Source organism: Pristis pectinata, chromosome 26 (assembly GCF_009764475.1).
Source record: "Pristis pectinata isolate sPriPec2 chromosome 26, sPriPec2.1.pri, whole genome shotgun sequence".
Taxonomy (NCBI): Eukaryota; Metazoa; Chordata; class Chondrichthyes; order Rhinopristiformes; family Pristidae; genus Pristis; species Pristis pectinata.
Window position 1 is genome coordinate 12,263,809 of NC_067430.1, and position 15,877 is coordinate 12,279,685.

Here is a 15,877-nt window from a genome sequence, read left to right on the forward strand (position 1 = left end):
AGACTCTGCACCAAACAGTATTATTCCCTATTCCTTGGGGGCATTCAGCCAAGGCTGTCAGCTCCAACTCATCAAAGCTAGGGCATGCTCCTATTAGTGAGCATTGTTATTAGAAAGGATCACAACCCCTTAAATTTAGATAGTTCTTCAATTTGAATCACTCTCTTTTTCACAGAATTTCCATGTCCATAATATTGTTAATCTGAGAGCAAATAGCAGTCTCTTTCTAGTATGTGTTCTTGCTATAGCATTATTACTAGGGAGATTTTAATTCAAATAAAATTATTCTCCGTGAAGGGTTTGCCTTTCAAAACTGACTTGGAGCAATCAGCACAACAGATTCACTTGAATGGTATCAGATAGTATAAAAGGAGATTTAACTTAAATTAGTTTACTGGTGTTTCCTTTCCCTTCCAGATTTTACATTTTTTTCCTCAATGTTGCAAACAATTCCTCATGTGCAAACAGTCTTGATCTTTTACCCAGTGAGCCATATTTAAAACATGCCCTGAGACATCAATGCCAATAAGAAATTTAACTTTGAAGGATATCACAGCTGGGCCTAGTCCTGTACTTGCTCTACATTGGCATGTAATTATTTTTCAGTGACATTACTGGATTAGGTCTCAAGCATAACTTTAACTGATTTCTCTTAGCCAGCCCCTTACCCTGCAGTACACTTGGTTGAAATCAGTGAAATTGGCACAGGTAAGCAATTAAATGTAGTAGTTCACATTTCATCAGGAGTCCGATTTCTCCCGATTAAAATTTTGGAATATTTGGCTTGAGTTTTCTAGTCTCCAGTTAGGGGACAATGCCATCAGCTGATCTTGAGGAAAGCTGCTCAAAAAGATCTAGTGATTTGAGCTTCCCCCCTTTCCATTGTTGACTGCTTTAAGGTGTCAGTTCTAAGAGATCACTCACCACCAGCAACTGATATCATCTTGTTGGCTGAGCACACAACCACAATGAATAATTCTCACAAATCAGAAACTGAGAAGAATAAAATGCAATTATGAGCTTGTAATTTAAATGTTTATACAGACTGCAAAGTTTGGAACATTCTTATATGGTTAAGGTAGAAGCTGAAAAATAAACTTCGTTAAATGTATTCCACTAAAAGATCACTCTCACTCAAATAGCATATTTTCAGACTATTTTATCATGTGAATAGCCTTTTGTCAATTCATTTATTTCCCTTGATTGCAATGGAGAAGGTCGCAAAATGATGCAATCCACAGGTGACAGCTTCAGGATTTACCCATTAAACTAGATATGGGTAGAAATCATAAGATTTTTCTCAGTTTCACAGTGCGATGACAGCAAGTACAAGTGCAAAGCAAGAATCATCACAATAGCCATTCTGTTCAATGCCTGTGTTTATCATGTGTTATCATGGAGCAATTGACCCCCACCCCTCCCTTCCTCTACCCCATCAACACTTCCTTGTAAGATCTGACCTGAGGAAGGGTCCTGACCTGAACCGTTGACTGCCTGCTTTTCTCCACGTATGCTGCCTGGCCTGCTGAGTTCCACCAGATCATTGTGTTTTTCATCTAGCTTCCAACATCTGCAGTCCTTTGTTTCTCTCTGACCAAGAATTTCTGGTTGCAGTTTGGCCTGTAGTTTACAACCCAGTGTTATTGATTGCTAGGATTAATGGTACCACTGACACAGGTGCAATGTTTGTTTAGTTTTAGACCAGCAGAAATTATCTCTAAATTATGGGTCTTCCACATAGTGTGTTGCATTACAGTGCTTTGATTTTTGCTTTTTGTGTTACTTGCATCACCACAAACTCTGACACATAGTAACTGTTTAAAAGAAATAACTATGGTAGGAAGTAGAAATACAGGTCAATGCTCGTAAGACCTCTAGGCCTCAAGTGTAGGAATAAGCAATTTTCTCACGCCATGGGCAAGAATATTAGTGGTGCTGATGCTAACTGGTAACTGGTTAGTGTCAGCACCACTATAGTAATGTATAGCAAGTCCAGGACTAGATCCAGCTGTGATGCCCTTCAAAGTTAAATTTCTTGTCAGTATTAATGTCTCAGAGCATATTTTAAACATGGTTCACTGTGTAAAGAATAAAGACTGTTTGCACATGAGGAATTGTTTGTAACATTGAGGAAAAAATGGAAAATCTGGAAGGGAAAGGAAGCACCACCAAACTAAGGGCATAGAAGGCAAATACCTAGCCCCTTTTTTCTGTCTAGAAACTATGTTCTGGAGAGTAATGAGAAGGTAAATGGGATGCTATTGGTCTCCTTCATACAACAGAAAATGAAGAATTTCAGCTGAAGTTGCACCAAAATGAACAAAATTCAGTGCAAATAAAGTGATGTTTACTAGAACTCAGAAGGTGAATTCACTTTGAAATCGCATTCAAGGCTGGGTAAAGGAGAGAAAACTCAACATCAACATTTATTTCATGCATTCCTCTTTTACTCCTGAAGTTGGCTAACAATGAAGTAACTTATAATGTGTATTAGGTTCTTGCATTTATAGTGAAGAATTATATTTCTGTATCTCCAGCACCTCATGATCACAGTGCGGAAGCTGACAGTTCAAATTGAAGAGAAGCTTCTGCTGAAGTTGTTGCACTTCTTTGGTTTGGGGCAGTTGGATCAAGGTATGAGTTATAAACTAGGTTATCAATATTACTTTGATGCCCAGTGTAAATACTACTGCAGATTGGATAAAAAAAAGTTTTAACATGGGACTTAGCAAACTGCACAAGGTTGTCAAATGCAATATGTCAATGCACTGGTACGTTGCCAAATGATGGCATGAGTTCATGGGTGCTGCTTATTGAGATTGAATCCTTCACTTTGCTCAGCCTATCTCATGGGTCATCTAGGTGAGACAATGAAATTGGTATACCCTGGGATGAATTAGTCCATATCAATGTTTTCCAAGCCTCTAGTCTTAGATGAGTATTTAAAAGCAGGTTTATTTATTTCTTCATTTGCTCTAAAGTGATGCAGGCTTCAACAAATAATATTTGAACAATTAATGTTTTTTCTCTATTTTGATTTGTTTAAAAGTTAGCATCAATGAAATTGATGAATAATGCCTTCAGTATTAGTGAGAAAGCAAATGAAAGTTTTTGTCTGCATTCATTTTTTGGGATGGCAAGGTAGCATTTATTGCCCATCCTTAACTGCTCTTGAGAAAGTGATGATGAACCAACGTGTTGAACCATTGCAGTCCACCTGGTGAAGGTACTCCTACAGTGCTGTTGGATAGGATTTTCAGGATTTGACCGCAGCGAAAAAAAAACAAACAGCTACATATTGCCAAGTCAGGAAGGTACAAACGAAATGGTATATAGTAAGAATTCAAAAAGTAAACTCCATTTGCTGATGGTGTTAGAATTATTTAGGATAGTTCTGTAAATGCTTTCTAGACATGGTTATCCTTAAATTATCACACTTCCAATTGATAAACCTGGTTTTAATTCATCATTTGCAGTTTTCCAACCATTGCCACTACATGACACTTGTACACCCCGACAACATTACCCTTTGTAGTGCATGACTTTAAATACAAGTAGTGATCCCATACATTAGCTGCCTCTGTCCTTCTCCGTGATAGAGGTGGATTTGGGAGGTGGTGTTGGAGTCACTGATGTGAGGAACTGCAGGAAATTTAGTAGCTGGCACACACTTTTGCAATGATGGTGGATGGGGTGTATTGAGTGTTATTGAGCTGCATTGATCCTGGCCAGTGAAGAGTATTCATCATTTGTCTTTTGTCATTGACGGAAAAGTTTGGGGGCTAGAGACCCAAGGGAGACTCTGGCTCCTTGTAGCCACAGTATTTAAGTGACTAGTCTGTTTGAGTTCCCAGTCAATGGTGACTCCAGGATGTTGATGGTGGGGACTTGGATGGTAATGCCATTGAATATCAAGGGTAAGTGGATAGAATCTCTTGTTAGTTTTGTTCATTGCATTCCACTTTTGTAAACATAAGAACATCAGAAAGAGAAGACGGAGTAGACCATTTAGCCCCTCATGCCTGGTCCATATTTTAAAAGATCTAGGCTAATATTTTGAATCAGTTCCACTTTCCTGCACCAACCCATATCCCTTAATTCTATTAGTATCTAAAACACTGTCTTGAATATACCAAGTGCTTGAGCCTCCACAGCACTCTTAGGTAAAGAGTTTTAATGATTCACCAACAGGATGAAGAAATTTCTTCTCGTCGCAACCCTGAATGCTCAACTCTTGACTTTGAGACATGATCCCTTATTGTAGACACTCGAGCTCAGGAAAGCATCAACTCCTCACTTACGCTTCAATAAAATTTAGGCCCAGTCTGTTTCATCGCCTCTTATTGGGCAAACCCAACTTCCCATGGAAAAAAATATGATGAATCTTCACTGCACTCTCTTCTTTCACAAGTATATTTTTCCTTCATTAGAGAGACCAGACCTGTGCAAGTAATCTGGATGGCAGTCTCACCAGGGCAACACACCTCTCCACTGTTCAAGTCAAATCCTTTTGCAATAAGGTCTAGCATACCATTTCTTTTCACCTTGAGGGGTATGACAAGTGGAGTGCCACAGAAATTGATGCCGAGACCTCAGCTGTTCACAATCTACGTCAATTCCCAATTCCTTGCTGTACCGACATGTTAACTTTAAGTGATACATGTACAAAGACACGCGGGTCCCTTTAACACCAACACCTTTCAATCTTTCACCATTTAACATACTCATCTTTCACTTTTTTCCAACCAAAGTGGATAATTTCCACATTATATTCCATCAGCCACTATCCATGCCCATTCACTTATCCATAAGGCCTTTCTGCATTCTCCTCACCATCTATTCAGCTGGTTACAACATAGAACTATGTTAATGCTGCCCAATCCTATTATAATTTTGTGTGTACCCTGTTAACATTTCTTTACTAATAGATCCCAACATTTTCCCCGCTGCTGATCTCAGGCTGAATTGTCTATAGTTCTTTGTTTTCTCTCTCCTCCTTTCAAGCTGTAGGGTTACATTTCCTACTTCCCAATCCGTGGGAACCGTTGGAGAATTTCTGGAACTTTGAAAGATGACAACCAGTGTATCCACCTTCTTCAAAACCCTGGGATGCAAGTCATCAGCTTTTGGATTTATTGCCTTTGAGCCCCATTAATTTCTCCAGTACTAATTTTTTAATAATGCTAATTTCTTTCAGCTCATTTACTTTTTCTGGGAGATTTTCTGTATCTTTTTCCATGAAGACATACAAAGTATTTGTGTAGTTTCTTTGCCATTTCCTTGTTCCCCAACATAATCTCTCCTGTCTCAGTATGTAAGCAACCCACATTAACTTTAGCTGATCCTTCTTTTTACATATCTTTTGAAGCTCTCGAAGTCTGTTTTTAAATTGCTAGCTAGACTCCTTTGGTATTTCTTTTCCCTTATAAATTCCTTGATCCTCTGAATTTTGAAAATTTCCAAATCAAGCTTATTGCTATTTTTGACAATGTTATGCACCTTTTCCTTTTATCTAACACTTTCTTGAAATTCTCTTGATAGCCAAAGGCTTGATTGCTTTTGTTATTGAATTTCTTGAGCCTTAACTTAAAAACTTAGAAATATTAATTCTTTAAATGTTAACCGTTGCTTATTTACTTTTCATGTAAATTCTCAATCTGCTATTGCCTGCACTTAATACCTACGTAGTTCGTTTAATTCAGAATTGAGGTCTTCATTTCAGAGTGTAATAAATCTTGTTCAATTTTTATCACCCATTATATTGTGATATTATGTCCTAAAGACCCCTTAACTGCCAGATCATCAATTAAGCCTTTCTCATTACACCGTGCTTTCTATTCCCCGAACTATATTACTGCTAATTTCCTTCACGTACCCCCAACTTGAATGGCTGTGCATGCCACAGTGCCATGATCAGTTTGCTCATCCACCTTGCAGTCTTTGCTCCCATCTACATGGGCTACAAGAGCCTCAAACATATTGGACAAATGCAAGAGCTACGTTAGCCTTTGGATCCCTATTCCTGCCTCACTTGTAGCCACGCCCTCCTCTTCCCCATGGCTAACCAATTCTTTAATTTAATCAACAAAATAACCAGGTAACTTTACCCTCTCTCTGATACATTGCAGTGTCAGAAGCTCAGTTACCTTCTCGTCAACACTAAGCCAAAGTTCCTTGAGCTGCAAACGCACACTACAGATATGGTCACTGTGACCCCCTCATATAGTTTTCATCAACTCTCTCATACTACAGCTGCAATACATCATCTGCCTTGCCCTTTCTTTCTTTAAAACATTTATTTAACTCAATTAATTTAATACTTCAGCCGCCATCATCTTTATTTCATCGAGGTCTTTTACTTAACCAAAGTCCACAAGACACTACAGTACAGCTAGGATTATTACTTGCCATCTTTAAGACCATGCCCTCAGGTTATTTAAGTCTTGCAGTGTGCAGGCATGAACGGCTTCATTGGTTGAAAATGGAATTGAACACTGTCCAATTGATCATTGTCCAAAAGCAGGAACATTGTCCTGCTTTTTTTAGATGATGAATTAAAGCCATTATTTTTGTTTACCTTCCAAAGCCTTCAGATTACTCAGAAGAGCACCTACCTTCTTTCACCTGCCACCCCTATAGTGCATCTTTGCAAATATTTTGTTTTCCTAAATGGGCTGTTATTTTTCCTTTCTGAGATGGGCATTTCATTTAGGGTTGGTTGTGAATCCATGTGTACTCAGGGTTGCACTCAGATAACCCTGGTTCATGTTGCTTATCGTGTACAGCTTGCGCTGAGGAGGCATTTTCTTTCAGCAAATTTGATCTTCAGTGCCAGCAGTGAGAGTATCATACTTGTAAATCAACGTGTCGTAAGTGTATGTATTCATTGCTTTGTAATGTTTCAAAATCAACAGCAGATTTGTTGCACCAGGAAATTTTAATTGAATAGTTGAAAGTGTATATGGAGAGCAGAGGATCACAGATTTCCTGTAGAGTTCAATAGTTTAGGTTGCTATTTATGCAACTAACCCCTTGTTTACCTTTTCGGGCCTTGGGTTGTTTAAGGTTTGTAATTTTAATTATTTGTGTAGTTCAGCTGCACCGGATATTCTAGGATGTTAGTTATAGTGCACAATGCTATCAATAGCTCATTATACCAATTAATGCCATTTAATTTACATTTGTTGCATAGAAAAATATGCTGCATAGAATATTATCCACAGCCTGCCCCAACACCTAATGGCTATTGAAATAATGCCAGAAATCTTTGTGCTGGGGTTTTTCCAGAGGTACCACCTATTCAGCACACTTAAGGTGGCAAGATCTATCACAAATACACCTCCCTTATTCGCGTCACCTAATAGCTACAAGGGTGCAGTTCTGGTTAGTTTATTTTTGTTCTTGTTTCCTTTTCCCTTTTGAGTCCAGGGAGGCTGACGTTAACTAACTCAAAACATGATAAAGTTGAAGCCCAGGTCTGCTGAGTCTGTGTGGCTTTATTTACTACTGGAAGAGTGGTTCAAAGCCTTAAGGTGGATTTTGCTAGAAAGTTGAAACAGATATGTTCCCATTTGTACTCTGTTATTACATGATAATCTCTGATATTTTTAAGGGTTACTTGTTCTTATTCTTCAGATTCTACTGTGGAGAGATTTGTATGTTTCATTTATGCTGGAACTGTCCATTTCAGGATCATACCCAACCCTTGGATCCAAGCAATCCAGACCAGATGCTGGAGTGTATTTATGTTTATAAGTTGTTGATGATTTGTATTGAAGGTTTGGAAGGTGCTATTTTTAGCGCTCACCCATGGATAACTTCTAGATAAAATCTGTTCACGTCAGCATTATTTGTCACTTGTTCATTTTGGTGGGATGTGTCTGCGTGGTCCAGTAAAATACGAATGCATGGACAGTCAAGTTTTATGAAATAAGGAATATCTAGAGTGACCTACAGGCTGGAATCTAAATGAGGGGCTTGATGGTTTATATATAAAACAAAAGATATACCAGAATATGTTGCAGCCTAATCTAATTGAGGGGTTCAAAAAAGTTCTGTAGCTTCATTCTGATTAATTTGCTGCCTTCAAATCACTCCAGGATATGTTAATTATTATAATCTGTATTATAAAATTTCATTCAATTTTAATTCCATCGGTAGCACTCATTATGGGCCCTAAGTGCCAGCATACTACACTTCATTAATGTTCACCCAGAAGGATTAAGGCTTTTGACATTGCCACTATCAGATTAAAAAATAATTTATTTTGTAATTGCTTACAAAATCCATGGACAATTTATATGATTGAATGCTTGGTAGAGTTTCTTTATTACTAGACTTTAGGTGGTGGGTTGGTGTGGGGGTAGGAGGCAGGGGTGGTGGTTATTGAGTCTAGACCCAAGAAGAAGATTAAAGAAGTAATGTTGTAGTTTGAAGTTCTGTTTTAAATTGACAACTTCCTTGTTTATAATTAAGTTTTTCTTTATTATATGTACCATGCTGTCTGATCCTTGGGAGAGTCACCATCTGATTTGAAGGATTAGGGTTCCTTTGTGTAGGACAGAACATCAGCAAACTGCAACTGTATAACATGGCTGTGCAAGTTGATAAGCTCTTGAGAAAGACTGAAGAATCTGTTACAATATGGAGATGGTGAATTCTCCAGGGCGACTTTTCTGAAAACACAACTTTTAGGTTAAGTCATCTTGATCTTCTAAATATATGTTAGTACATGAGGAAAAGAAAACACAAATTCTAGAAATACTCAGCAGGTCAGTCAGCATCAGTGGAGAAAGAAACAATTCAGGTCAATGAAACATAACCCTGTTACTCTTCCACAGATGCTGCCTGACCTGTATTATATTTACAAGATGCTGGTTTTTTTTCAAATGTTAAGCATCTGCAATTTTTTTGCTTTTAGACTAGTTCATGAGGTTTGTATTTAATTGAAACCTCCATCAGCATTATTTGATGACTCCTTGTTGTCATGTTGTTACCATTTGAATGGTGAAACTTAAATCTGACTAACCATGTGACCATGCCTCCCTGTCCTTAGATAAAGTTAGCTCGGGAAAACTAATTTTGTTTTTGCACTATTTATTTTTGTAATTTATAGTAAGTTTATGTCTTTGCACTGTACTGCTGCCGCAAAACAACAAATTTCATGTCATATAACTCAGTTATAATAATTCCGATTCTGATTAATTGCATTTGGTTTGCAAGAGCAGTCATTTCTTCAGATGTGAAGGTTTGATACTTTAAAGTCCTTCCTCCACAGACGTAGAAAAGCCGGATGAAAATGCCCCTGAGCGGAACAGTGAGAAAAGTGGAACAGCAAAGCGCTATTACTTTGAAAACCTCAAACTCAGCATGCCACAAATCAAGATGAGTGTCTTTACCTCCAGCAAGTTGCCTGTTGAGCTCAAGGTGAATTTCTTAACACTGCACTATTTCTGAAGGAATACAAAATATTTAAAGACAAATATATCAGTATGAGTGATCTATGGTTGCCAGAAAGTCCCGATGCAATGGGCCATCCAGGTTTATTTTTTTCCCCTGAATAATATATGAATGAACACATTGTAAGCAAGAGATGTCTGAAATACACCCAATACTGCACATGATATGTAAACTCCTAATTTGTCCTTTGAAATGGATCAGCAACACTGGAAAGTTATGCCAAAATCAAGCAGTTCACTTGCAGCTTAGTTTGGAAGCAATGTGCATTATCTGTATTTCATAACACAAAGCTCATTTTTAATTTAAATTAGTAATTTGGCCCTGGTGGTGTTTATCCATGTGCATTCCTTGAATTTCAGCCTCTTTATTATAATTCTTTCTACTGCCTGTATGAGGCTACAACATCCCAATTAATTTTTAATGTATTTTGTTAATGGTAGACCTTGGATAGTATACCGGAAAATGATAAATTGTCACTGCATCTTTTCATCTCTGATGACCTGACCTTTCTTCCCGTTTTATTGTTCATCCTATTTTTTGCCTCCCAGTTACTTTTGGCCTCCTTTTTTCCCCCTCCACCCTTTTGTCCTCTACAATTTTTTTGAAATTTTGCATACTAAGGTTATCATCGGAGAGCAAGCATAAAGGGCCAAGAAGCCTAATTCTGCTTCCCCTCTCTAGCACACTCACTCCATTTTTCCCCTTCAGTCTTCCTTTCTCCAGCCCAGCTCCTCATTCCCTATTTCCTCCTGTTGTCCTTACACTGCCACCTTTCCACTTTACCCGCACTCACCCCAATTTCACTTTTCACCCCACCCTCTTCTGCTATTTACCCACTGCCCTCTTGCTTTTGGCCTCACCCTCTCTGCCCTTAACCCCCCCCCCCCCGTCTCTCTGACTCCTCAACTCTCTGCCACAGCCCTCCCTATCTGCACCCTCTTTTGCTCTGTCTCCACTGTCCTCCAACCTTTTTTAGTCATCCCCATTTTGGCCCTGCTTCTGCTTTTCAGCCTACCCTCTCTTTCTCCTTTATCTTTTTGCCCTTCCTCTTATATTCCCTTCTTGCCAAGTTCCCCTCTTCGGTCTTTCTACACCCCCCTCCCCCCGCAGTGTGTGATCATATCCTTTTCTGATGAAATCTGTTTAAACATAATGACTTGTGCACATGAGGAGAATTGTGATTGCTAATACCGAAAGAAAATGATGGAAAGACCACCTACCATACCACCCATCTACTTTCCCTATCAAAGACCTCCTGCCCCAACCATAGGAGAGCCTGCAGGTCCTACATTGGCATTATAAACCAACTCAGAACCCACAGAACTGCGATGGAAACATGGCAGGGAACTGGTTAAGAATAAAAAGACATTGCCTGAACTGCTGGAAGGTTTATAAATTAGTAAAGAATAAAAGGAAATGGAGACCTATTTCTATTGCGCCTTCCTCAATCCCAGAAATATTGCCATTTACTTGTAGACGTATAGGGAACTAAAGCAGCTGTTTTCCATTACACAAGACTCGCACATGGTAATGGTATAAATAATTTATCAAATTTTGGTCATGTGTTGTTATGGGTAGCAATACTGATCCACGTATCAAGAAAATACCCTACTGTTCAAATGGTGCCCTGCATTATTTAGAACCCACCTGGGTCCTGGAAAAGCAGACAAAGCCTTGATACAACATTTCACACAAAGGACAATGAATGTCTTTCAGTAGTGTACAGGAATGTCAATCCAGCATATCTAGGATGGGGATTGATAATCAGACTATTGACAGAAAGGTATGAGTGTCATTGACTGAGCCAAACTGACAGGAAAATACAAGTCAGATATCAGAAACAGTCGCAGTGAAATATTTGGAATAATCAACCGAAGAAGGGCAAAATAAAAGTATGGGATGGCTCACTGGACGAATTAGCTTACAGACGAATGGGTTTTACTTGTCCTTGATGATTTTTTTTTGGTTTTCATCACCACAGTCAGACTTTTGACCTTTGTAAATGGCAAGAGCAAACTACATGAATCATCCTAATCTTATGGCATGTTCAAGTCTCAGCTGACTGTCAATAACGGACTAAAAATGACAGGTTATTTTCTCTCAGCACCCTGAAGCACTGCTCTAGCTTTGATATGACATTCTGAGTGAGTGTTCACTCTGAACTCCCTGAATTGGTGATCTTTTGCTCCCGTCTTGCAGGTATCAGTCTGGATTTTTTTGTGTTGCAGGCTTTGAAGGGCATGCTGGGAATCCGGTTGATCCGCTTTGAGGATGCAGTTATTCATCTGGATCCATACACCAGAGTACACCCATATGAGACGCAGGAATTTATTATCAATGACATTCTCAAGCACTTTAAGGAGGTGAGAATTGAAGTTGGCTGATGAGCTGGTCAGACAGGAATTCATTCCACAAAAGGTTAAATGGAATCAATACTTTATGCATTTATTGTCCACAGTGGGAAATTGTTCTACATTTTGCAATTGTGGGCTCTGCATGCATGAAGTGTGGAAAAGCACACAGCAGTGAGATAATTTGCTTACAGTGCCCAATTAACGTCAGTGTTTGCAGCATTTAGCATGCAATATATGCTTAAGAAACTGAGCAGGTCTTTACTGGAAGAGCAGGCTTAACTGGAGTGACATGGCTGCTTTAATTAAAAGAGCATCTTTGCCTGATCCATTGTTAGAGAGCATGCCATTGAAAATGGCCACAAAGTATTCTGCGATGGACCAGATGTCACCAGTGTTTGAAGTAAGTTCTGCTTTCAATGGGAGAAATGCCAACAATTCTGATGATTCCCCTAGGTGGTGGGCAGCAAGGGGAATCATGTTGTATCATACATTGGACATATGGTAGCTGCACCTGCCTCTGACCTGCCATTCCAAGGAAAAGCTTAATCTGTCCCCTGCTTGAAGCAGTGGTTCCTGCTGGAAATTCTTCCAAAGCAAGAAAACATACTTTTAGGTTTGCAATTCTTGTGTGACTTTGGAAATACCTTGCAGTTACTGCATGTAACCTTGCTGGGGATTCACGATCTTTATGCACATCATGTGTGTTAGGAAATTGATTCCTTGCAGCCCAAGAAGAAACTGCCGTGAGACCCTGGCATTTACAATTTAGAATGCATTTCTCAGTGTGTTGGAATACATTGGCCTTAGTTTGTGATATATCTGACTCTCAACTAATATCAGTACTAACTTAACAGTAAGTTGAATTCTTCTAGAAGCCTAAAGTGATGCTCTGATTTTTGCATAATTATTAACCCATATGCAATATAAATAGAATACGAAGCAAGTACTCAGCAGATCACTCAATATTTATGAGAAGAGAAATAGGTTATACACTCTCTGCATTGCAATCTGACCTGAATATCTCTAGCATTTACTTTTTTATTTCAGTTCTCCAACATCTGGCGTTTTGCTTTTGCACCTATTCATATTTCTTTTTGTTCACTGCAATTCTAACCACTCCTCATCTATAACACTTGCCTGTCCAGTTCATTACATGGTTCGGATCTAAATTCATGGCTTCCTGATTGTTCAGTGGATACATGCATTACGTAGCATGATACCAACTAAAACAGAATGTGTCTTAGATGTAGGACAGGTCACGGATATAATTCTTTCACGATAATTTAACTAGTAGTGGGCACGCTGCATTTGACCTTGATTACTCCTCTTGTTCTCAAGTGATGCCTCTCTACTAAGTGGTGTGACTCTCATTCTCCATTTTATATTAATGTCTCAGTGATAACCAGTCTCTGGGATCATGCATATTGAAAGGCTACTTGGGTTGAGGGACTGGAATCCTGGTGAGGCTAATGGGTCTATACCGTAGTCTGTGCCAGTCTGTTCAGGGAATGAGGAGCTTATACATGGTAAATGGAGTTTCAAAGTTACTATCAGAGGGAATGTGCTGAAAGAATCGAATTCTAACAGCATCCGGATATTTTAATTTGATTTTCTCAAATCAGTTCAATCTGAATTGTTTTCCATGTTCAAGCTTGTCATAAACAACCAAGGAAAACAAATTGAAGAGTTATTTTTAATCTCAGCATTTAGCATTATGGGAGTAGGCTTGAATTACTGCAAATGTCTTGTTTTGTGAAATTGGATTATATCTGCAGAAAAGTTTGGGAAAAGTATGCATCTAAATGCATCTTTGCTTAATGAGTTCCATAATGTTGTAGCTTTGTGAAAGAGGCCTGGGCTAGGAAACCAGAGAATGAGAATTCAAATCATAAAATGGCAACAGTTGAGAATTTAAATTCTGTGTAAAGAAAATCCTGATATAAAAAGCTTCTGTCAAAAGTGCCCATGAAGGTGTTAGGTTGTCATGGAGTCAATACAGCATGGAAACAGGCCCTTTGGTCTGTCAAGTCTATGGCAACCATCAAGCACCCGTCTACACAAGATCCATTTTCTTCTTCCTGTATTTGCATCAAACCCCCCCCCCCCACCCCCCAGATTCCTACCACCCTGCCCTTCTTGGGATGTGGGAGGAAACTCGTGGTCACAGGCAGAACATGTAGACTCCACAGAGACAGCATTAGAGATCAGATTTGAACCAGGTTGCTCAAGCTGGGAGGCAGGTGCCTTAAATTCTGATTTTTGTAAGTGCCACACCAAAGTGGCTGGCTCTCAGTTTGATCCCTGAGGTATCTTAGCCAGTTTCCCTGAGGTATTTTAGCCAGTTGTGCAGTTGTCCTCTCAAGGGTAACTTAAAGTAAATGTCACAACTTGTGAATGAATGTTATAAAATTCTTTATTTCATACAGTAAAATGTGTTTTTATTATCAGGAATTAATGAGTCAGGCGACTCGAATACTGGGCTCGGTGGATTTTTTGGGTAATCCAATGGGACTTCTGAATGATGTGTCAGAGGGCGTTTCAGGGTTCATAAAGTATGGAAATGTTGGAGGCCTAATACGAAATGTCACGCACGGAGTCTCCAATTCAGCTGCTAAGGTACGTTTGATGAGCATTGTCATGATGCAGCTGTTAGATTTATTTTCATCTACTGGTTGGGAAATTCCTCTTTGAAAATGGTAAACTTTTGCCATATGATCAGTGTTTTTAGTTCGTCTAGTTTAGCCTATGCCAAGTTAAGTTAAACCTCTCATCTTGAAAACATTAAAGTGGGAAATTCCAGTGGGATTTTAGTAAGATGGAATGGTACAAATGTAAAATTGAAAACCACACTGAAAAATTATTTTCACCAGACCTTTGTAATTTAATCTAATGCTATGAAAGAAAAGTTATCGTATTTTCTCGCAATTCAATTGGAACTGTACTTCAAAAGTAACTAATTAACTTAGCAGCTTTGTGGGGTATTCTGAAGTTTTGGAATTCGCTATATAAATGCAAGTTATTTGTTTCTGAATGATGAAAACAGCATTATAATTATAGATTTTGCCCTTCCATTTGTATTTTGTACTTAAAGAATGTTGTGGTGTACAACACCAGATTGACTTGAAGTTTATCATGAGCATGCCTGAGAACTTTCGAGCTTGACACAGTGTCTGATACTTTATGAAAATTACCTGAGCACTCTGAACTTCCTTGTGAACTGCAGGTGTGCAATCCAGCTCATTAGTAGTGATGGGAATGATTGAAAATTATTAATTAATAGCTTTGAATGAAGTGTTCTGCCACAATGCTTAATTGTATTGACTAAATCATTTATATTTTTTGCATACAAGGACAAATAAATGAATGCTTATCATCAGCATGATGAACTTTATCAGAGGATAAAACAAAATCTGGAAATACAGTTCAAAGAATTAGTTACAGAGGTGATGATTGGAACCCAATTTGCCATGACTCCAATTTTCTGGCACCTGATTTACTCATCAGTTACTCCTTAGTTTCCAAAATTAGAACAGCAGTGAACACTTACTGGAACAATTTGACCTGAGGCATAGTCAATTCTAGAGCTCAAGTCCCGTAGTCTTTACAGTAGTACAGAGAGTGAATAGAATTGGCTGAAGATTGGGTTCCATGCTGGTGGGACCTTCAAGAAGTAGCCAAGATGGATATAAGAAGCCAAATTGGCTCTTCTGGTTCAAGGTAGTTAGGTACTTACAAAGGCTTTAGCCGTGCCTTTGGCATCAAGTTGTTAAGGATGAGGATGTTCTTGGAGTGTTTTCCATGTGTTATTTAGTTGTCCACTGCAAATGGCAAAACTTTGATCAGACCTGAAATATAAACAGAAAATGCTGGAAAAACTCAGCAGGTCAGGCAGCATCTGTGGAAAGAGAAACAGTTAATGTTTCGAAGACCCTTTATCGGAACTGAAAGAGTTTTTGATTTTCTTTGATCTGATCTGTTGGCTGTGGGTATTGTGTGCTGCTTTTGCTGCTTTAATTTTGTTGTTGCTAATTGTCTGTGGTATCTCATGGAAAGCCAGAGAAATG

At 38.7% G+C, this 15,877-nt stretch overlaps 1 protein-coding gene across 1 annotated transcript in view; it reads left to right on the plus strand.

Moving 5' to 3' along the window:
* vps13d (vacuolar protein sorting 13 homolog D) overlaps window positions 1-15,877 on the plus strand; it is a 222,585-nt gene that overhangs the window by 144,299 nt on the left and 62,409 nt on the right. Inside the window, 4 exon segments of the mRNA XM_052039131.1 lie at window positions 2,538-2,634; window positions 9,278-9,426; window positions 11,688-11,822; window positions 14,262-14,429. Coding sequence (XP_051895091.1) covers window positions 2,538-2,634; window positions 9,278-9,426; window positions 11,688-11,822; window positions 14,262-14,429 — 549 coding nt within the window.